Raw genomic sequence first — 24,196 nt, 5'->3', positions numbered from 1 at the left:
ACTCAAATATACACAAATCTAAGGTACAGCATGAGACAATTTCCAAGAATGAGTGGCCCAAGCAGGATTAAGGTTTACAGTGTAACATTAATAGACAATATGACAATATATTTAATGATGACCTAGAAAACAGTGCAGTAATTAGAGTATTATTAAATATTAGTGATCACTTAATAATTTTTAGAGTTTATGATGGCATTTACAGTAAAGATAAGCAGAATAGAAAAATAAAAACACAGATTACAAACGAGGTTATGTAAAGAAATTCAAATAATGAGTATAACAAATTAGTGGATTGTGATTTAGGACAGAGTAGTGTCTTGCAATCCTAAAGTTTGGCTCCATCCTTTCTAGGAAAAGCATGTACCTGATATTTATCTAAGTGTCAGTGTATGCACACACACACACACACACACACACACACACACACACACACACACACACACACACACACACACACACACACACACAGTCAGATTTGAAATAAATTAAAACTAATCCAAATGAAATGATAGGGTCTTGAAAAAGTTAGTATATTAATCAGGTACAATTATTGGAAATAGGATTTTGCAAATGACCTTTTCAAAATCGTCTTTTTTCCCCCCCACAACTACCAATAGCAAATCAAGAGTGGAAACGGTCACGCCTTTGCTTACCCATCATGCCTTTCGGGTGCTTGCCCAGAAATAAAATGGAATAATTACATATACTCGACGTATAAAACAATATTATATAACACAATTGTATAGTTTTATTGACGTTGTATGGCACCACCAATGTCAATGACAAACAATTGTGAAGTTATTTCTGACATGGAAACTGTGAGTGAGACGCAGAGTACCGGTGCTCATATTGACGCCGAACCAGTGAATGTTTAAAAAGGGCTTCTGTCGTGATTGGCACAGGGAGGGTGAGGTGTTCTCATCCTCTTTGCGGAATCGCTATCAAGAGATTTCGGAAGCACAATTTTTAAAACCCGAGGCTGCTGATAACCTACTGTTTCGGCGCCTCATCTTAATATGTCTAAAAGTAAATGCAGTATAGATATCTAATGGACGTAACAGATCAAATCAATGTGCAAAGCGAAGGCTACGATTTAAAGAAACTAGCTATAATGATGGCGTGTTATGCCGTTTCCCATCTTGAAATACAAAGTTATAAAACGCAACGGGCGACCCCACCCAACACAGCGACCATTTGCATGCATGAGTTATAACGTGGGAGTAGTTCAGTGTGGTCAGATCAAGTGAATGTGTGACATTATTCCTTCGCGAGCTTAAAACAGGGCGAGCGCTATTTAGCAGGAAGTACAGCTACAACAGTCAAGCACGCATGCGCCGAAGCTCCCCACAATCTAGGGATGCGTTTGTCTTCATAAAACGGTAAGGACGGGCCTTTTTCCACTCTGTGAATTTTAATATGCACTTCTGCCGAGCGACATCTGTTCCAGCGACACAAACGGGGGTTTTAGCCGCTGGGGGGTTAGCTTAACTCGCGGAAGGGGTTCAGTCAGCCTGCCTCGCGCAGAATGGAGGGGCAACGCCGCCGTCGCCGCGCCGTTGTTTGCTGTACGTGCCGCCGCACAGGGAGACGTCATTTTGAGGGGGAGCGGAGAGTTAAAATGCAGAGTTACGAGGGGACGTACGGTTCATAGACAAGCGGCACGTAGCCGTCACAGTCGAAATGCAAAGCTTCGCCCGTCTCGGACGACGGAGTTCCCCCCAGCGTTGGCCAGGTTGCCGAACGCGAAACGGCGCTTCTTGCTTTAGCTGTAATGGCTACCGCCGAGCCGAGACCGTCTTTAGCTCGGTGGTTTTCGATCAAACGACTCGTTATTTGGGTCTGCTTCGAGGCGATGACGGCAGCCAATGCTACGTCGGGACATAAGAAGTCCTGCTTATTCAACGAGGAGGGGCAGATGGCGGCGTGGTGTGGACATGAAGGCTGCAGCGGAGTAGACGGATTCCCCGGACTTGTAGCTAAACTGCGGGTTTCTAGCACCCCCCACCCCTCTCCCCCCCCCCTCACCTCACCTCGCTGCGCGGGGAGAAGCCCCCCATGATAATAATTATAATAATTATATTAAACACACCACTTGGCCTTTTAACAGCCAGTCCTGAGCAGTCCCTACATGTGCTGTGCTGGTACCGTTTGGACCAGCCGAACCGTCCCCGTAGTTAGAAAACAAACGTCACAGGTGTGAGGTAGGAACCTCCTGAGGAAACGTTTAATGGGTCAAGCTAAGACGAACTTTTATGAGAAAAGCCTGCTGAAGAAGAGGCTTCCCAACCCTAGGACACTGTCTTTTGCATGGCGGTGGCAGTATCATGCTGTGGGGCTGTCACGCTGAACAAAGTGGGTGAAGTGACCCAATTTTATTTTTTTTTAATAAGTGTGAATCAGTGTAGATTTTGAGGGGAAAAAAGCTTTAAAATCATTGGAGTTGTGTCCTTCCAGCTCTGGAAGAAAGAGGAGTATAAATACAATACCGGAATGCCTTCAGACCCACCATGAGTGCTTGACTGCAAATTTGTTTAACACCCTTACAAAGCCACTAGATTTAACCTTTCTAACTATATTTTCTTGTTTTTATATGTCAACCTTTTGTGTTTCACTTTGCTGCTGGGACACGTTGGTTTCCCCTCTCAGGGGCAATAAAGGTCATGTTCTCGTGCGTTCCTGTGCTCGGCTTGATTTTGAGGTATGCCTGCCAGGTGTGTTGAATTATTTCCCAGAAAAAAACAAATTTTTTGCAGAGTTCAAACTACCTAATATAACTTAATTTTGCCTGTGATTTTACAAATGGTGAACGTTGAAAGAACTGAAGGTCAACAATGCAGTCGGGGCCCTGGGAAAACATCTCTACCCTTTGAGTCTTTGACCATTTCATTGTGTTGCAACTGCAGACCTCACAGTATTTAGTCGGGATTTTATTTGCTTAAGTAGTGCGTCGCCGTTGTGTGGAAGGGAGACGATGCTCGGGTCGAAACGTTATACAGTACGGGGTAAGATATCTGTCAATATAAACGTACGCGTAAGTGTCCGAAGTTGTCAATGGCAAATCAAAAAACGTGAATAAATTTAAGATCTGTATTTGTTCATAGATTTACGAGTACGAATCTACAACCCGATGAAGCTGTACTCGTACGGAGTAATGCCGTTTACTGCCACCAACTGTAAACGGCATTACTCCGTACTCCTAAATTTGTGATTTGTACTTGTATGTATTGTTGCAACATTGTGACTAGTATTCATAGCGTCTAAATTTGTATTCTCACAGATGAAACATTTGATGTCACTGGATGAGCTGACAAGGAACAAATGGCAATCTTAAATTTACTCACATTTATCGACTTAACATTTACAAATTTAGACACGCATATGTTATATTGACAGTTATCTTACCCCATACTACAGCAGCAGGCAGGGGTCTGCATCTCCAGGCTTGAGGGCCACTGTCCTGCAACTTTTGGATACCTCCCTGCTCCAGCACTTCCAAATAAAAAGACTTAATTATCCCCTTGGCACGTGGAAGAGTTTTGCAAAGGCCTGGATGTAAAACCATGTAATTCAGGTGTGTTGGAGCAGGGAGGCACCCAACAGTTGCAGGTCGAGGGCGGCAGCCGCAGAACCCTGGCATATGTGGGCTGTGTCTCTTCCAACTTTGCACATCTGAGTACCATAAATGGGGATGGATCTCTTTGCTTAACAGTTCAAGCTCATTCAGACTGTAAAGATCTATTCCCCCCCACCCACCCACCCAAGCCTTGATGCACATTCTCTGTTTGGTTTAGGTCTGGACTTTGACTAGGTCATTTTGACACGTGCTTTAAACCAAGCCATGCCATTGCAGCTTGTGCATAGTCAGTTGTGCATCACTGTGTTCTGTGGGTATGTTTTCAACCCCATTTTCTCTGACAGCTGTAAATAAAATGTGGTTCAACCAATTGCCTTAAAGGGTCACATAATTAGCAAGTAGAGTGCAGCAGTGTGGAATTTGACCCAAGTCTAACGGTAGCTGTTCTGTTTCGGGCCTCAGAGGTTTGATAGAGAATATTAGAACATCATGGAGAACAAGGAACCCGGCAGACAGGTCATGAAGGAAGTTCTGGTTCAGTTTAAAGCAGGATTTGGTTCTAAACAATCTCCCATCTTAGAACATCTCCCAGAGTTCTGTTCATTGATTCCATCATCTGAACATGGAGACGATGGACACCTAAACAGACATGCTGGGCAAGGAGAACAAGAGGCCCAGGGTTACTCTAGAGCAGGGGTTCTCAAACTTTTTGTGGCCAGGGACCCCTCAGCAGCACTAAAACATTTTCCAAGGACCCCTTTAGATTCCTCATGCTGATAGTATTTTTTAAACAGCCATTTGTAGTGTTGAATACATTAGAAATTATGTATGTATAAAAAAAGCATATATAAATACACCTAATAGAGATTTGGTGGAGATTAGATCCTCATTCTTGATAAAGCCAAACTTGATGTAACTCTTGTCATACTTCCTAATTTTAGCTGATTTGGCTTTCACCTCACTCTATGAAGTGGGCGGAGTTAAATATTTGTCCATTGTGTCACTTAGCTCAACCCCACCACATCCTCAGCAGTGCCTCCTCAGGCCCGACAAGGTGCGTTTCACTGACCCTCAACACATGACCGCAGTTTGAGGGCCGCTGCTCTAGAGGAGCTGCAGTCATCTACAGCTCAGGCAGTAGACTGTTGATTAGAAGACTCATCAAATGTGGCTTTAATGGAAGACATTTGCCACAGATCCCTCTAAACAATCCCCACCATGACAGGGTGTAGTGTGGCAGCATCATGCTGTAAGGGGAGCCCCTTTCTGTAGCAGGGACAGGGTAGATGGCTCATGGAGCTAGTTCCAGGACCATCCAGGACCAAAACCTGTTGGAGGAGCAAAAGACTCGAGGCTTGAGATGAGCCAGGAAATTAGTGTTGCTGCACCACCCAGTTGGCTGAACTAGCTGTTCTTGCTAGTCTCAGTTGCTAAACTATGCTAATAACTCTACAGGGAGACCTGGATTTCACCACGGATGGCTGAGTAAAATGTAGACGTTGTGCCTGCATTGCAGATGTCGCACGAATGCTGCCACCCGCTCTAGTGTTCGGTGGTCAGAGCGATGGCAAACACGAACGAGGTGACCGTGTCTGTGGGGGACATGGTGATGGTGAAGACCGAGGAGGAAGGGGATTCGGACGACCCCAATAAAACCCAGGTCATCCTGCAGCTCCAGCCTATCAGCACTGGGTACGTACTGAAGCCCGGAGACTAACGGAGACTGCGTTCCCATTCGTAACCGCATATGGCAGAAAACCCGTGACAGACGGTCAGGTTGCTGTGTTCTAACGTCAAGATATGTGTTTTTTTTCATGCAGAGACGAGTCGGCGGAGACCGACGCAGCTGTTATGGCTGTTGAAGCTCAGTCGGGTGAGAGGTCGTCGAGATGCCCTTCCGGGAAAATGGCCCGAAGGTCTTGCGGACGGCGCCTCTAAACGTGCGTTTGTTTCCTCCCTGCAGAGCCAGCGGAGGGGGAGGAGGTTGAAATCGGCTGTCCGATAACATGCGGCGACTGCAAGGCCGTGTTGCTGGTGAAAAAATTTGTGTGCCCTGGAATCAACGTAAAATGTGTAAAGGTGGGTATTCAAAGGTGGGAGATGCTAAGGCCAAGCAGTTCTGCACACCGATGTCAGCCACACTCAGAGAGCAGAACGATGTGGCAAAGCTAAACGTCTTTGCCACATCGCTGCCATGCCTTTGCAGCACCTGCTGTCAAAGGACCACCTGCAGCCACCGTCCCTGCAGGAAAGCGCTGCTGAGAATGTGGCGGCGGAAAGAAGAGTTTCCACCACAACGTGAACTGGAGGCAAGAGTTTCAGTTGCGGCGAAGTAGGCGTCAGTACGCCCCGAAGCCTCCAGCAAACTTCAGGGCTGTCTTCTACGCAGAGGGGAATTGCGGCGAAGAATTGTGCTGCCAGCCATCTTTTAACAAGCGAAGAAGCCACTTCTGTCCAAGAAAAACCTCAACGATCGATTCAAATTCTGCAGGAGACACAGAGGTGGACATCAGGGGACTGGCACAAAAGTATTGCCTCTGAAGAGTTCTCCTTCTTATGCTGTGTTCAGACCGTTCAAACGCGTTTTGAGCTATAAAAAGGCGTCCGATGCCTCAACTTGGACGCTTGTGCACATAAAAGTCCAACGCGCTGTCTAAGCCTCAACGCTCTGACGGCACATCAGGAAATGTGGCACCTCTTAAGAGGAGCTACCCGGTTGTTTTCCTCTGCTGGACTCTTTGGAAAATTGCAGATGAAATCGAGAGAGTGGCTTGGCTTTATTTACTGACTAAAGCTAGAGAAGGGCGTAGTTGTCAGATGCTACTGCACCGTGTCTGAATACACCAGGTAATTCAGAGGCGTTTGGTGAGTTTCACCTCCTGCTGCAGGAGCTGAGGGAGACGAGGGTCGCTTTCAGTGCTACTTACGTCTTACCTGAACCCAGCTTGACAACCTGCTGACCTGCATCAGTGCCCACACCTGGTGCCCCATTTCAGCTGAACAACATCTGTCTCAGGTTAGTGGGCATCATTCAGGGCGCTTGATGTTAACATTTATCAGTGATAAGAAGTAAAAAAAATTTTTCCTGTTGGAAAATCTGCCACTAAGTCACATAGCTGGGACTCTCTGGTTGGTTGACTCTCCGAATCCAGCTGCAAAAGTTCAGATTTTCCAACTCTAGCGTCAGCAGTCCAAGAGGCACTTAAAGCACGTCAAGTCAACAGGAAACACACTTCAAAGTGCGTAGCGCTAGACGCACATGTTGCGCTGCCAGATGTCTCAAAGCCCCTTGAGGCACATCCAACATATACTTTGCATGGAAACCTGATGCCCTTGATGCTCAGAACGCATCTGGTCTGAACGCAGCAGGTTTTGGGGTATCTGCAAGATCCATCATGGGTTCTGTGTTGTATCAGGATAGTAGCCTCCTGATAGAATCCATGATGGGTGGGGGGCTTCTCGTCCAAGGGAGAGGCTTCCTTCTCGATGCTCCCCAAGAGAGGCTGAGATGGATTAATGGGCGTGATCACATGTCCCAACAATCCGGGAACAGATTGTTGATCAGAACGGGTCACCTTTCATCAGGATTGGGCTCAAAACTTGACATCCCGCCTCAAAAGCACAAGCCTTAATCCACAGCATTTGGATCAGGGGAGACACTCTTGTTGAACGTGACAGGTTAGCCGCGATGAATGTGCTTCTTGCTGCAGACTTTAGTAGCTCGATCTTTGAACATTTCTCCCTAAACTGGACCTCTTTGTCATTCAGTAGCGAGAAGAGCCATCTTAAGCAGCAACTATGTGAGAGGATGTCTTCAATGTGCCTTTACCTCCTTGGACATCCTGTAGTTTGGCAGACGCCTGGATTTCCCTCCATCCATCTTCCCATTACCTCCGACCAGCCTCCCTGTCCCTGCTGAATAAAAAGTCCCACAGACTGCTGCTGCTGCCATCACCATGTACCCCCCCCGCCCCCAACAGCCCCACACACGTAGGCATAACTCCAAAAGGGGGCAGAGCCTGAACTAGACACGCCTCCAAAAGGGGGCGGAGCCTCCTTAGGTGTCCTACGCAGGCAGTTTACTCAGTGCTTGAGTAGCCTTCATACCAAACACTTTTTTACTCTTACTCAAGTGATTTCTTAGTTGGGTACTTTTTACTTTGACTTAAGTAAAAATATGTTGAAGTATTGCTACTCTTACTTGAATAAAACATGTGGCTACCCACCTCTGGACCTGTCTAATTGCACACATCTAAACTACAGGGAGAGTTGCTCCAGTGAGAACTTCACACAGCCTATTTCTATTTAGACCAGCTTTAACCTTTAACAAAAGTTCACCCAACTTAAACAACAGTTGTCAGTAGTCATAGTTTTGAGATCATTGTCCTCCACCATTCTAGACTTGATCCCTTATTTATGTCTACTATGTATGGTTTAACATGAGTCCTTTTTAGAAATGTTATTTAATTACTCAGTTTTTCTCTTTTCTAAAATATCCACCTATCTTCAGTGTTTCATTGCTAATCTAATCTGATTCCTCCTCCTTAATTCGTTGATTTCTCTCACTCATTCCTCATTGTTTCATTGCCAGTAATTACTGCTTGGATCTGTTTACTTGGTCATTTTGACTGTACAGTGGTTAAATGGCTGTTTTAATCTTTCAGGCCTGCCTGTGTGTAAAGGGCTTTCTAGATGAAATGAAGTGTTTTGGTTGATTCGTGAGCGCAGACGGCTCACATGCTAACTGCTGTAATGCTGTCTCCTGCAGTACGAGGACCAGCTGATCAGTCCAAAGCAGTTTGTGCACCTGTCTGGGAAAGCCACGCTGAAAGACTGGAAGAGAGCCATCAGGATGGGGGGGGTCATGTTGAGGTGAGGGCAGTGGGTCAGAACACACGATTCCTTTACTGGCTGAAACCACACCGCGGCCTCTTTCTTTCTGCTGCGCCGTTTAGAGCGAGCTCTAAGTGGCTTCTTCATTTCTTAATGACATGTTCAGGCATCCGTGACTCTGAGGAGAAACTGCATTACTCAATCTAAATAATTTTTTTTTAAAAGCCTTCCCTGTTTCTCCTTTGCAGGAAAATGATGGATTCGGGTCAACTGGACTTCTATCAGCACAGCACGCTGTGTACCAACACGTGCCGCAGTACCAAGTTTGACCTATTGATCAACAACACTCGCTTCCCCCCGGACAGCAGCGGCCTCACCACGCCCACGTCCTCTCAGGGTGAGGAGGCTCAGCTTTAACAAACGGCTCTAGTTTAGTCGCTTCAAGAGTCCATAACTTTCAATCGGGTCATATTTTACCAACAAACGTCACTGTGTTTTCTCCTGATTTTTGGGGCTAGACCAACACAAAGCAGGGTTTTCACTTTTTTTCTTACAAATGTAGCCACCATTTGAATGAATATTATTTTTAGAAGTTTTGGCCCTGACCCGAGAGACACAGACAGAAACTAATTTGTTGTTTTAGGTAGAATATCAGGATTACGAAGCGGTGTCAGCCTTTGGACTGGCAAGGGCAAGGCAAGGCAAATTTATTTATATAGCACAATTCAGTACAAGACAATACAAAGTGCTTTACATGATTAAGATATAGCAAAATAATAAAATGTAGATAGAAAATAGAATAAAAGCAAGTAGGGATAGAATGTAGTAACAAACAAGAACATTAAAAACAGTAAAACTGTTTAATTAGAACAGTCAAAGGCAATTTTAAACAGATGTGTTTTTAATCTTGATTTAAAAGAACTCAGGCTTTCCGCACTTTGTTCCAGATAAGCGGAGCATAGGAACTAAATGCTGCTTCTCCTTGTTTAGTTCTGGTTCTAGGTATGCAGAGCAGGCTGGAGCCAGAAGACCTAAATGGTCTGGAGGGTTGATACACTGCTAACAAGTCTGTAATGTATTTAGGAGCTAAGCCATTTAGGGATTTATAGACTAACAGAAGTATTTTAAAGTCTATTCTCTGAGATACAGGGAGCCAGTGTAAGAACTTTAGAACTGGGGTTATGTGCTCTACTTTCTACTTTATATGCTCCCTGTACTAGTCACTCCCCATTGGTCGCTTCTGCTTCATGTCAGGTCGATGTGACCTGCTTAGCTGATGCCCAACCGACTGTCACCTGGGAAAGGCTTTAAATACTATTATATTTAGTATATGAAATATACATAGTCCTTTGAAAAAGTGTTAGCTCCCTTGTGTTGTTTGTGTTATTGTCACATTTCAGTGTGTAAATATTGAACCAAGATGGTCTGAGGAAATGCAAAAAGGAGGTTTTTGAAGGTGGTTTTATTCACTACAGGGGAAAGGCTGTCCACTAAACCTAATAGCAAGTTAGCATTAGCAGCAACAGCTGACATCCAAGATTGCAATAACTGGCAACGTGTCTTTATCATCTCCCCTCAGAGGTCTTGAAAACAATTTAACTTTAGGCCTTGAAATAAGATGGAGTGAAGAAGAGGGTCTTAGCTTGGCTTTGAAAACCTCCACAGAACCAGCCTGCTAAATGTCTTGCATGCGTCCCAACGGTTTCCCTTTAGCTTGAGGAACTTTCAGTTCCTCAAGCTGAGATCGGGGCTGGTGGGGTGGAACACACAGGTCGGAGAGATAGGAAGGCGCCAGACCATTCAAAGTGAGCAGTAAGACCTCAAAATCAGCTGCAACCTGACAAAGCAACAAGTAAAGGGAGATCCATGCTGGAGCAATATGCTCATCTTTCCCAGTTCTGAGCTGTCTGCGGGCCTCTAAAACCACCCTTGGTAACTCAGACAGGAGTCTTCATTTGATGACATTAATCATTAATTTTCAGGGTGAAATTCTGGAACAAGTAGGGAAGATTTTGAGGTCCGATGACCATCAAATCCTTCTTATCCGCATTAAGAAGCAGGAAGTTATTAGATAAGCATCCCCTAATCGCCGATAAACTGGTTTAGATTTTTGACTAGTCAGTACAGTTACCAGTGGTTAAAGGCACATAAAGCTGCAAGTCGTCTGCATAACAATGAAAGGCTACATTAAAGGAATGTCAAAGAAGAGCAAATTTCAGGAGTCCATCAATTATGGCAAGCATCACACTACCACCACTGTGTTTGACTGTCAGTATGATGCTCTGTTCCAGAAATGCTGCGTTAGGTTCACACCAGAGGTAACAGGACTCACACCTTTCCAAAAGATCCACTTTTGTCTTGTCCAAAGAATATTTTCCCCGAAGTCTTGGTGATCATTAGGATGTTTTAGCTAAATGTGAGGTGGGCCTTTTTGTTCTATTGGGTCTTCCCTAGGAACTCTCCCTTGGCCATTTTTGCCGCTCTGTCTTGTTGTTGTCTGTCCTTAACAGCGGCAGTGAGGCCTGCAGGGCCCATGATGGTGTTCTCCTAGCAAGGCTCTCTGCTGCTGCACGTTTCCTCCAGTTGTGGATAATGGTTCTCACCGTGGTTCTCCTGGGTCCCACAGTCTGAGGAATGGCTTGGTGACCCTTTCCAGACTGACTGATGCCAGCAGATTTGTGCCGTGCACGGCTAATAGTTGTCAGTAGGTGGACGTCCATGTCTGTCTAGGTCAGCGGGTGGTCCATCCCCTCTCCCTGTCCAGATGATGAATTGATCAGAACTCTGGGAGATGTTCAAAGCTTGGGAGATTGTTTTAGAACCTAACTCTGCTTTAAACTGGACCAGAACGTTCTCCCTGGCCTGTCTGCTGGGTTCCTCGGTTTCCCTGGGGCCATTTTTTGTTTTCCGATGTTCTCCAACAAACCTCTGAGGCCGTCATAGAAGAGAGTCATTCATACTCAGAATGCATGTTGCCTGATTCAGATGTTTATTTGTTAAAAAAAGGAAGAAAAAAGTGGAGGAGGATCTTGTCCGTTCTCCAGTCCTGCAGTATGTCGTGTTGATCTTTCATATAAAAACCCAGTGGAAGAAGTCTGTGGCTGTAATTGGACGAGGGTTCAGGAGCAACTCCACGTTCATTTTCTAGATGCCAACAGTCATTTCAAAGCAGAATCTCAGAACAAGGAAGACTTAACAAGCAAAGCCTGACGATGGTTCCTGAGAACAGTCTTGAGTCTCCATCTGTTAGCATCCTCGCCACTCTGAGACGCGCTCACGTTGCAATCAGCCTGTAACAGACAGTAACGTTGGACCGTACCGTTTACCCACTCGTGTAAAACAGCAACAGCTAAGCGTTCTCGCTCACCAGTCAGTAATGCAACTCCGGTGTGTGCTGTCTTGTGTGACCTGCAGTTCAGGCGGTCCTGGGGAACGGCGGAACGGCGGCCGAGGACCGCACCGACATCCTGGGCAGGAAGTTGGACTGGAGCTCTATGGAGTCCGGAGACAAGAAGGGATCCAGTGAGATCTCAGGTCACACTGAGCAGCCGAAGCCTAGTCACCAGCTGTCGCAATAAACAAGGGCCCCTTTTCAGACTTGGCCTTTTTCTGTGTCACGTGTTTGTCCACAGAGGACACGCTGAATTTCTGGAAGGGCATTGCTGACGTGGGCTTACTGGGGGAAGTGGTGACCAACATCAACACGGAGCTGGTGCAGTTACTGGACGGCGTGCTGCAGCACAGAGACCCGGCCGCCTTACAGGACACAGGTATGGAAACAGGCCTTACTGCCGCACAACATCCCGCAGGGCTGTTCCTCTGCTCAATGACGTGGAAATGTAAAATTACCTGAAAGAAAGAGCAAATTCTGCTGCTTGCTGGGAAACGACTCCTGGTGTTTTCCCCCAGTCACGGCTGTTATGGCAAATAAGTGTTTTACTGGCTAGAGCAGCTGAAGTTGTTCCTCCTTTCTGACTGACCGAGTGACCCTTTGATTGGTTGCCACACTGATCCCAGATTCCTGTCTGGTAGAGGTGGCTGTGCTCAGTAACCTTGCCCAAGTCTTCGGCCTGCTGGACTCGGTCAAGAAGATCCTGGAGAAGAGGAAACAGCAGACGGATCCCAGCCAGGAGCAGATCCTCAGCACCCTCGCCAGTGAGTACAACTGCCCGCTCCCAGCAGCTCATTCAGACGCCGAGGCTTCAGGTAGAGCTCAGTGTGCTCATCCACATCAAGACATATTTGCATATCCGTTCCGTGTCGGTGGATGCAAACCACACATACCTGAGTCAGAACATGAAGCTGTAAGGACAGCGCCCCCCGGAGGGACTGATCAGGAGGGAATCCTCCACAACCGTTACAGAGGGACGAACGGTGCCAGAAGATTTGAACCAATCGTGTTTAGCACTTCCACACCGACAACAAATATTTATATACCATGTTAGAATTCTTCTGCATGTTGTCCCAACTCCAAGCTGTGTAAAGCTGAATGCTTATTGCATTTAAACATGTCAGGTGAGGTGCGTTTGTGTAAGGACGGAGGGTGTGGCCCATCAAGCTCAACATCCTACATAGTGTTCTTAGACAGCCTCTATTCTTCAGGCAGCGTGGGATAAAAAAAGAGGTTTAACTCCCCGGACCTAAAGCCTGTTGGGAAGGTGTGGGTTCTTCATAAATGACGGATTCACGGAGAAGGAAAACGTTCCGCCTCCCTGAACGGCGGCCTAGATGCTGCGATCGTTGCTGCACAGAACATCAATGACTGACAGATGAGGGACCGGAACGGCTCCATGACAGGAGGCCTTGTGACTGGTGTAGAAAAGAAGCAGGTCGGTCTATTAGTCACTGATTCATGGTTAGGATTTTCGAGTCGAGTTGCTTGCTTCTTATTCTCACTTTAGCAGATAGAAAGAAGACGTGAGGCGTGGAAATGCCCGTTTGTTCTGCATGGCTAATCGGCTTTCTGATGGTTGGCCAGTGATTGTGACACATTGTGGTGAGAAAGCGAAAACCTCCCTTTCACTCGCTTAAATATTCAGGTTGGGGGTTTAGTGACATTTTTGGATGGGCCGAGAGTGCCACAGCTGTCCAGTGAGAGAATTCACTGAGGATGGAAAATTGCTTTTCCGGCTGGACTGTTAACCAGAGCTTAAAAGGATCTCTGTGTTTCTGTTTGTGATGGTAGGACAATGTTTGGCATGCCTGCCAGCTGGCGTGTAGATGGTGTCTGATGGTGTCAGGGAGACGCGGTGAGCCCAAGGACGGGCGCTCTTTGCTAACAGTAGGTGGTTCTGGAGATTAGTTTTGCCCTCCTGTACTGTCCCGTGTGTGGAGAAGACATTCTTATGGCTCCTCCTAGTGGGACTCTGATATAATGTCGTATTGAAATCCCAGGGAAGCACAAGTCCATTGAAACCTGTTATGGGTACCGAGTGAAGTCAGCCAGCGTGACAGTCACACTCTAAACCAGGGGTCACCAACATGGAGCCCGCAGGAGGACCACATGTGGTGCGCTCGAGTCTGTTCTAAAAAAAAAGAGCACCATCCACCAGTGAGCTGCATCTAAAACCTTATTTTATTCTGTTACTCTTCCTGTTTATTCACTCTTAGATTTATATAGACTTAAAAATGTCGGTCTGGTTGCACGGTTATTTGCACCGCTATTGTGACTCTCGATTAACATCTGGAACATCTGGTGTCTCTGCAGACCTGGAAGCTCTGTTGGAAGAACAGAAGAAGCAGCAGCAAGTGCGAGCCCTTCTCTCCTCCCCTCAGACGGCCAAAAACAAGACGACCGCCAAGCGGCCAACCAAGCGGCCCCGCCTCCAGAGGCCCGCCTCCACCACCACCCTCCTGACGTCCCCCATCAGCCAGCAGGCCACCCTGCAGCCCCAGCAGTTCACCGTCCTGTCCCCCATCTCCCTGTCCTCGGTGGGGCAGCCGTTCACCGTGGCCGGGCTGCCCATCGCCTCCCTGGCCCAGTCCTCCAACACGGTCACCCTGCTCCCCGCCGGCTCCCAGCTCTTCACCCGCTACATGGTCGCCGGGGACGGAAAGGGAGAGGCCATCACCCTGCACCCTTCCTCGGGGCTCACGCTGGTGGGCACCGCTGCCGTGCAGGACTCCAGCCAGCTGGGGACGATGATGAGCCCCGTGGAGCTGGTGCACCTGAGCCAGCATGCCGGCGGTGCGGAGATGGTCCCCATCGAAGGCCAGGTGGTGGACGGCACCATGCTGGTGCAGCAGGAGGTGATGCAGGGGGAGATGGAGGCCGGCCAGGAGCACACGGTCATCGAGATCAACCCGTCCCCCGTAGAGCAAACGGTGGGGATGATGGAGCTGCAGCTGTCCGAGGAGGCTGGCAGGGACGCGGCTGCCATGGTGGTCCAGGGGGGGATTGAGGTAACCATGGCGTCGGAGGCGGAGGACACGCAGTGCCAAATGCAGAAGGCGCAGACTGAGGGGGTTCAGGGGCTGCACCTGGACGCCAGCGGACAGCTATCACGCGTGCAGATCGTGGTGATCGAGGAAAATACTCAGGATGAAAACAAGGCCAAATGAGGCCGGCACGGGTCCTCTCCATCAGCGCAGCAGGCCGCCCCCCCACCCCACCCCCACCCTACTGCTGTGTGTTTGGAACAATCTGCAACAGGTTTTCATTTCACAAGGAAGGAGCTGAATGTCTGGTTTAGTTCAGCATCTAAACGATAGTCTGCTTCATCACAACTTGGTTCTTCTGCTTGTAGTTTTGGCCAGGGCAGAGACCATCTAACAGACGGCTGAGTCCCACCTGGCAGAGACGCTCACAGAGGGGCCCCCAACTCTCCGGCTAATACTGCTTGGGACGGTCATGTCAAAAAAAACCTTACTGGTTTATTGGAAGTGAGTAAAGAGAAGGTAGAAAAGCTCAGATTTTTAAAGCGGAACAATTGGGTGTAAGGATCTGCTGCGTGTAGAGGCAGAGAGGCAACGATGAGCGGAGCAGCAGCGTAACTCCATCAAGTTGTAGTGATGCCGTCTTCTGCTAATAAGGCGTCCGCTGACCTTCAGTCACCGGTCTGGCCGCCTGACGGCTACCGCTGCGCTTCTGAAGCAGCTCCAGCTACACGTCCAGATCAGACCGTTCCCTCTGGACGCCTCTCTGGCTCTGCACCGTTTCATCGGTGCGCTGTCGTTTGGCGAACTATTCCAAATTTATTTCTGATTACGCAAAACGTCGAAAACTAATAGAAGCACAAAGTTGTACCGAATCAGTTTGTTTTCCTTCAAGAAACAGAGAAAAGCGGTGTCTGTAAATGTGGATTCCGCGCACGGGGCTGGATGCACCTGCCTCGTCTCTCCATGGGACTCATTACCAAGAAAGTGTTGCTGTTGATGAACCGCCTCGTGTCCTGTGGCCTTTTCAGCCAGGTTCTTGTTTTTGCACTGTTTGGCGTCCTGCGAGGACTTCTGGACGGCGTAGACGTCTCCTCAGAATGCGGCCCTTCAGCTGGGCACCCCCCCCAAGTGTTTTATTTTTTATTTTTATTTTTTTAGGCACAGATTGATCTGCTCACTCGGCCTGCAGTGGTCTCCTCGCCCAATCCTCCGTTTTCTCCCAGTATGATCAGTTGTCTGAGCTCACTGACTGACTGACAGGCTGGGAACTGAAGGAACGAACATGCCCGATGTCTGGTTTGCCTGTAAATTCCTGATATATTTATTAGTTTTGAAGCTTGATGTGCAGATGTGGGTGAATTAATTTAATTTCTTTGCTACAGCTTGCACCAACAAAGACCTGTTCGATAGTTTAATTTAAAAAAAAGAAAGCATTTGCATACTGAATTTGTAATGTGTTTTAATATCAGATTAAAGGAAAGAGACAAGCTAAAGGTGGTGTTGTTTGTGTGTTTGACCAGCAGGGGGCACCATGTGTTCACCGTGTGTGGCCCAGAACTGGGCCTCTACCCATTATATGGTCCCATCAAAAAACAATGTTACTTCAATTAAAAAAGTTGCTTTAAACAAACAAACAAACAAACAAAAAACTTGACTTCTATCAAAGAAAGCATTGTCAATCAAAGAAAAGCAGTGTTCAAATATAGTTTTTTTTTTTTTTGAGTCTCAACTGTATTTTTGCATTCAAATCCTTTTTTTCTTTGATTGAAACGTTTTTTTTTTCATTGAAGTGAATTTTTTTTAATTGAAAATATATTTTTGATTTGAAGCAACCTTTGAATAATAAAGACACAAATCTACCTTCATAGGCTTCTGCCATTTGGTCCGGTTAAACTCCATTTTCCTGCGGTGCGACGTAAAGATTAGTGATTTAAACAACTGCTCTTTGTCCTTCAACCCGGTCAGGAAAAACAATCAGCGGAGGATGGTTTTCACTGTTTCAATGCTGGCTGCGGTCTCCTGAGATCTGACTGACCCATCTCCACCTGTAATACAGAAACCTGTTGTCATGGCGCCACAGCCAAGCCTTACAGCTTCATACCGAATTGTCTAATTTCTTTACTAATCCCTTTAAAGCTGAGCCATAAATGATACATCCATAATCAAAAACAGATCCGACTAGCCTATTCAGTAAATACTTTTTAACGTGGTCACACCCAGCAGCATCTTCATACATTTACTATCCTTTTACACCTTTCTGTTGTTTTATCTATATGCATTTTCCTCATAGCTTTAAAAATAAATAATGTCGGATTCCCAAATGTTTAAAATGTTTTCTTCTTTCCCTGGCATCCTTGTATAATTTAAGATTAATATGAAGATTTGTTTATTTATTAGGATCCCCATTAGATTGCACTGAAGTGGTTACTAACCTTCCTGGGGTCCAATTGGAAGAATACAAAATTGTTCCTACACTTCTGACAATTTGACATTAACATATGATATGCACATAATTAATCTGACATCACATTTTATAAATGACATACATAGACTTGAATTTAAACTTAAATTTAAAATGTTAGTTTTCAGAGCTCTTTTAAAGGAAAGTGTGCTTTTCAAATCCGTTTTTAGGTAACTTATTCCGTTCCTGAATTGCTCTATAACAGATTTTGTCTATCAGAGTTTATAATTAATTTTGTCTCCAGTATGTGGTAAGATGATTATCTGATCAGAATAAAAAAGCTTTTCAAAAAAATTATTGAGGTCTCCCTGTTAAAATAACTTTGTTTGAAAAATGAATAAATTATACTGCAACTTAACCTTCAGTAGAGGCTACAATAAAGTGCAGCGCTTTTCAATAATATTTGACATCTTAACACTAAGCAGGCAGCATTATTTTGGACTACCTGCAACCTTGACAAACCTGATTTGTTGGCAGCCGACCATATACATAAACAAACAGCATTCTAAATGAGACAGAACCAAAGATCGTACACCGTCTATCAAAACTGTTGGAAAAGCAAAAGAGGAACACCTTCTGACAACAGCAATACCTTTGCCCATTTTACCAATGATAATGTCAATAATGTAAGACCATGACAAGTGATGATCCACTGTGATACCAAGTAATTTCATTTTTGTAACTTGCTCCAAAACAGAGCTCTTGATTGTAAAGGTCAACTGTGGAATATTATACAGTCGCTGTATACATCCAATTAGCATTGCTCTAGTTTTCCAAACATTTAAAAATCACTGCTCAACAAAATAAAGGGAACACTAAAATAACACATCCTAGATCTGAATGAATGATATATTCTTTACATAGTTGAATGTGCTGACAACAAAATTACACAAACATTATTAATGTAAATCAAATGTATAAACCTATTGAGTGTGGGTTTGGAGCCACAGTCAAAATTAAAGTGAAAAAACACTACAGGTGTATCCAACTTTGATGTCATGTCCTTAAGACAAGTCAAAATGAGGCTCAGTAGCGTGTGTGGCCTCCACACCTGGACTAATGCTTCCACCAACTTCTGGACAGTCTGTGGTGAAGAGGCGTTGGTGGATGGAGCGAGACATGATGTTCCAGATGTGCTCAGTTGGTTTGAGGTGTGGAGAACGGGTGGGCCGGTCCATAGCATCAATGCTTTCGTCTTGCAGGAACTGCTGACACACTCCACCAACATGAGGTCTAGCATTGTCTTGCATTAGGAAGAACCCAGGACCAACAGTACCAGCATATGGTCTCACAATGGGTCTGAGGATCTCATCTCTGTACATAATGGCAGTCAGACTACCTCTGGTGAGCACATGGAGGGCTGTGCGCCCCCCCCCAAAGGAATGCCACCCTACACCATTACTGACCCACTGCAGAACCGGTCATGCTGGAGGATGTTGCAGGAAGCAGAACGTTCTCCACGGCGTCTCCAGACTCTGTCACATCTGACACATGTGCTCAGTGTGAACCTGGTTTGCCAATCTTGGTGTTCTCTGGCAAATGCCACACGTCCTGCTGGGTGTTGGGCTGTAAGCATAACCCCCACCTGTGGATGTCAGGCCCTCATACCACCCTCATGGAGTCTGTTTCTGATGGTTTCAGCAGACACATGCACATCTGTGGCCTGCTGGAGGTCATGTTGCAGGGCTATGGCAGTGCTCCTCCTGTTCCTCCTTGGAACAAGGCAGAGGTAGCGGTTCTGCTGTGGAGTTATAGCCATTCTACAGCCTCCTCCACATCTTCTGATGTACTGGCCTGTCTCCTGGTAGTGCCTCCATGCTCTGGACACTACGCTGACAGACCCAGCAAACCTTCTTGCCACAGCTCTCATTGATGTACCATCCTGGATGAGCTGCACTACCTGAGCCACTTGTGTGGGTTGTAGACTCCGTCTCATGCTACCACTGGAGTGAAAGAACCACCAGCATTCAGAAGTGACCATCAGCCAGAAAGCAGAGGAACTGAGAAGTGGTCCGTGGTCACCACCTGCAGAACCACTCCTTTATTGGGGGGGTCTTGCTGATTGCCTCTAGTTTGCGCCTGTTGTCTATTCCATTTGAACAACAGCAGGTGAAACTGATTATCAATCAGTGTTGCTTCATAAATGGACAGTTTGATTTGAAGTGTGATTGACTTGGAGTTACATTGTGTTGTTTAGGTCTTTCCTTTATTTTTTTGAGCAGTTTATAATTATCATTGACCCATTTCACAAATAAACCCTTCTCATTTTCCAGTGCGGTTGATATATCTGTGGTATTTGAATCAGTATAAAACATTGATGAGTCATCAGCATACATGACTGCTGAAGATTGGCTTAATACACAAGGCAAGTCAATGGAATAAACAGATAAAAGGAGAGGGCCGAGGGGGCTGCCCTGAAGCAGACCACAGTGGATCTCACAGGTATCAGACAAGAAGCCATTGTACAAAACTTGTTGACTTCTGTCAGTTAGATAGTCTTTGATCCAAGAGAAAAACTAGTTTGACAATCCATAGCATTTTAACTTAGCAATGAGAAAATCATCATTTATCAGATCAAATGCAATACTAAAATCCAAAAATATGACACCTACTAGATTACCTTTGTCGAATTCTTGATACCAATTATCAACTTTATGAACAAGAGCTGTTACAGTGGAGGGATTTGGTTTGTAAGCATGTTGAAATTTAGTAAGTAGGCCATTTTCAGCAAAGTAATTTATTCATTCGTAATGTGTTAAGACAAACTTTGTTGAGGGAAATCTAAAGCCCTGGGTTCTACCCTGGGAAAATTCCTCTTGCAATTTTGCTTGAATAAATTCTTGATTGTATGACAGGAGCGGAGAGACCGCAAAACTTCAGCCTTTTGGAAAATATTTTCATAGGTTGGATATTGGCTCTGCAGCAGCAGCCTGGAGCTAGGGTGACCAGATGTCCCGATTGGTGCGGGACATCTGTTGTTCCGCTGTCCTGCAAGCTGAAACAATGTCCCACATTTGACGGGCTCAGATTCGGGAAAGTCAAAAAAAAATTATTGCTCATGTGCTTTTTTTAAACAAAGAATGCAGAGCTGCAGTCCTCGTCAATAAGAGCTGCGTCGGCTGTCAATCAACCTGCAACAGCATTCCTCCCCATGAGCAGCTGCGCACCGGGATGCTCGTAAAATAAAAATGACAAAGATTTTGATTCATATAGATTGTAAAAGGAAACTACATCAAAAAAAAGAAACTGGAGAAGGGTTTCTGACGGTGAAGCCAAAGAAAGGTGACTCTCAGAGAGCTTTTTGTGAAGTTGACCAAAGTTGTTTTTCAATTTTGTAGAAGCGAGTCGCACAGGAAACACAGCTAAAAGGCCTCCTGTCGATCTATGGGCTCATTTTTACTCCAACCCAAAAATACCGGCCAGACAGACAAGGTACAGATTAACGAAAACAATATTTACGCAAAAGTTTAATGTTTTTCTATTAAGCTTTTAAAAAGAGTTAATCTTTAAAAGATAGTTAAGCTTTTTTTCTAATAAACTTAGAAATTTTTTTATTAAACTTTTTAAACGTTTAATATCCCATCCAGCCATCGATTTTCTATACCTGCTTTTCAGTGCAGTCGTTACGCCCCTGCCGTCAGGGATTTGTCAATTTTGATCCTGGTCTCATCCTCCTCTGTCCCACAAATTCCAGTTGAATCACCTCATCTATTGGTTGTCCCATCTTGCCAATCATTCTGACGTGCTCGCATAACGCCAGTGTGCGTGCACATTACTTGTTAGTTTCCGCTTGCTTGCTACGCATGCGCACTTCTCGTGTTTATGTATCCGGTTAGCTTAGCAGCTAGCTAAGCAGTTAGCTTTGGTGTTAGCCGCTCATTGTAGCGCCGCTCTCAGCGTATACTTTGAAAGTGGTTGTGAGTAACAAGAAGCAACCTCTCTTACATGTTTATGGGAGGAAGAGGAAGGCCTGAGAATAAAGAAATAAGACCAGAGTGGATTTGGGAGATTTATTTTCACATGAGGAGTGGAGGAGTGGAGGAGCAGGTAAGACGGTCTTGCTCATGCGCAGTTATTCAAAAAGAGACTTGGGGAAACTTCTGGAAAAATCACAGACTCTACCTTTAAATAATGCCTAAACGTAAATTGTGATACTCATTGTTTTGCCAATAACCAACATTTTTCAACCAAACACTCTTCAGAGACAGAACGTAACAGTTTTCAGTGTGAATAAAATGAAATAACGTCTCGCTAAATCCCTGATTAAGGTTGTTAAATACAGCGTGTCTGTCTGCTCATTGAAAGCTGAAGTGTTCTTTTTCTTTTTTTTTTCTTTCCTTCAGGCGTGGTTCATGGTTTGAAAATAGTAAAATTGTATTTCGGTTTGAGCCACTCCATTCATGGTGGTCCTTAATAAATATTGTCACTTTCACGTGTGCGTGTCACATTCTAGCCTTACTCCGCTCTGATCGGGCCTTCTACTGATCACGGCCCCAAAAAAGCCAGCGTGGAAGCAAAAAATACACAAATCTAATTGAAATACTGGGTAGAGCCGGGTCAAATGGAGCCGGTGGAAAAAGGGCAAGCTCTGTTGGACGAGAACTGGAGAGCTCTTTTGCTGCACCTTAAATGTGCAAAAGAGCATTAACCTAGATCAACAGCTAGACTTTATAACCATTGCTGCTCCCAACAAGTGTTTCTCTGCTGTTTTTCCACAGTTTTCAGTTCTTTAAATAGTCTTTTTTTTCACCATTTCTTTTAATCTGAGTTTTTTCTGGTGGGTTAAATAAAAAGGACAAATTTCAAACAAATAAAGATTGTTATTGTTATCATTTATTCCAAAAGGATGACAAGTCCATTTGCTTCTCACGAATGTTTCTCCAAATGTCTGAACACAACTACAGTAAAGAACCAAAGCATTTGGTCTGTAACTCAAACATAGGGTAGAATAGAAATATCCTCTACTGTCCTGCAGTGGCAAGATATCAGCAGCAAATGGAAGCATGCAGATAAACACAAAGGTAAAAAAAAATTATAAAGATGGAAAATGAGAATTAGAAGACGGGTAAAGACAAATGTAGGGATTGTGGTGCAGTTCAACGATAGATTCAATTCAAGATTTATTGTATTGCAATTCCTCTCCATCCTTGTGCTATTGAATGGGTTCAGTTGATGAAACCATTCTGTCTCTTTTAGCTTATTAGCTTAATAACATATGCAGTAATCATCAGTCTTTTAAAAAGACTGCGCTGAAATTTACGTCTCTTCAGGGTTAAAAACCATAAAATTTAGGAAAAAACTGTCACTTTCTACAAGGGCAGAATATCTGGCAGTGGGCATCTCCTGAAGTTTGCAGATGACACCACAGTCCAGGACGCTGATGAGTCTGATGAGTCTGCATGCACACAGGAGGTGGATCGGCTGGTCCACTGGTGCGCTCAGAACCACCTGGAGCGAAACCCGCTATAAAGACGGGTGGACTTCAGGACAAAAGCAAAATGCAAAGTTCTGGATCAAACGATTGCAACTCTTTCAAGGTGACCTCTTATCCAGTTCTGGTTCAGGTACAGCTTTAAGTTCTGTGCTTCACCTGAAACCCTCTCTGCTTCGTACTCTGATTTTATTTACCGCAAGCATTTGGATGTGCTAAATCAAATATGTATCCATAAAATGTAGACATGATAGCAAAACTGAACATCTTCAGTATGAATAGATTTAGGACATCTTAATACTTTAACGGAGACAGCTATAAAGCCCACTGGGATAAATAAGTAAATTACCCAAACAGCTAACAGCCCAACTTGAGTAGTGAAGCAGAAAATTTTAGCATACAAGAATAAAAACGTTTAAAGCTCATAAAAAAGGTAACAAAACACCCACAATAAATGAATATCAAGTAAAACCTGTTTTATTAAGCACATAAATGTTATTTATCACGCCGGTCCTAACAGCTTTCATTTTAATGGCCCCAATTAATAAATACGACATTGGAGTACTTGGTTCACACTTTATGAAGTAAAGACTGGCATTACTATGTAGTGATAAGACTCCCGCTCAAAGTGTTGCATCTGGTACCTGACTTGAGACAGGCTGCAGACCAGCCAAGGATGGATGCCCGCAGTAAAATACTAATTCATGTGACTGTGTCCTGAGGTTAGAGCGCCGTAGATGAGACACACAAAAGTGTTTCTGGTTCGTCCCACTCCTGGTACTTACCCCTCTCTGAGGAGAAGAATTTGGAGGGAACATTTTACTCTTTCAAATTCAGAATCATAAAATCCTTGCATGACAGATAAACGGACAACTGAATGGTATTGCACTTGTTACTTTATGCCTTGTATTTTTATGAATGCATGAAATGAATTTTATGAATGCAGAAAAACAGTATGTGACCAATTGGTAATGGTCCCATGGCCAAATTTGGAGGCCTGCCCCATGGTACCACCAAAGACGTAGTTGCCGCTAAGTATCGGAGGTTGTTGAAAACTCTTCTGCTCTAATCACAGATGTTCCTCCAGAGTGTACCATGAATGGTATTATCTGGTTTGAAACCGGGAGATCCAAATCAGAAAAGCTTTGTGGGTGCCATCTTTCACATGCTGATATTTTGCGATTACAGCTAGGCGCGGTTCTTTCTCAGATCTAATATTTTTCTATTGGTCCTCAGCCGTGCACCAGGCATGTCTGGCATCTCTGCGAACATCATGGAGACGAAGTTGCATTCTCTCACTGTTTGCCTTCATTGTGCCTAACAGCCATGAGAAAACATTTACTTGGATGGACACACAATTACAGTTATGTGTGCCAAATTCCAGGACTAATCTCCTGTAGGACAGCCCCAGAGAAGAAGGGGTCACACAGCAAGACCCCTCTCCAACAAAATCTTCCTTCCGATTCAAATCAATTTCTTTCCTGTGTATCGGCACTGTTCATTTACAATCCAAAAC

General features: G+C 45.0%; 1 protein-coding gene and 1 non-coding gene across 6 annotated transcripts; both read left to right on the top strand.

The window, feature by feature from the left end:
- The first annotated feature begins 876 nt into the window (after positions 1–876).
- Positions 877–1,012, top strand: LOC118565568. Its single transcript, XR_004932455.1, has one exon. It is a non-coding gene; the product is annotated as a U11 spliceosomal RNA (small nuclear RNA).
- A 239-nt stretch (positions 1,013–1,251) lies between these two features.
- On the top strand, positions 1,252–16,281 carry gmeb1 (glucocorticoid modulatory element binding protein 1). 5 transcript variants are annotated; one of them, XM_012853484.3, is made up of 10 exons: positions 1,252–1,382; positions 5,094–5,269; positions 5,398–5,450; positions 5,541–5,656; positions 8,346–8,449; positions 8,659–8,807; positions 11,825–11,944; positions 12,043–12,180; positions 12,443–12,565; positions 14,118–16,281. In XM_012853484.3, the coding sequence occupies exons 2-10, from the start codon at positions 5,142–5,144 to the stop codon at positions 14,969–14,971; spliced, it is 1,785 nt and encodes a 594-aa protein (XP_012708938.1). In that variant the 5' UTR covers positions 1,252–1,382; positions 5,094–5,141; the 3' UTR covers positions 14,972–16,281. The 5 variants fall into 5 exon arrangements, with proteins under 5 accessions (XP_012708938.1, XP_012708931.1, XP_021166810.1 ...); XM_012853477.3 differs by having other exon boundaries at positions 12,428–12,565; XM_021311135.2 differs by lacking the exon at positions 1,252–1,382 and adding an exon at positions 1,417–2,355 and having other exon boundaries at positions 12,428–12,565.
- The last annotated feature ends 7,915 nt before the right edge of the window (positions 16,282–24,196 follow it).

This window comes from Fundulus heteroclitus, chromosome 13 (genome assembly GCF_011125445.2).
Source record: "Fundulus heteroclitus isolate FHET01 chromosome 13, MU-UCD_Fhet_4.1, whole genome shotgun sequence".
Classification (NCBI taxonomy): Eukaryota; Metazoa; Chordata; class Actinopteri; order Cyprinodontiformes; family Fundulidae; genus Fundulus; species Fundulus heteroclitus.
This window is presented reverse-complemented; position numbering and strand designations above follow the sequence as displayed.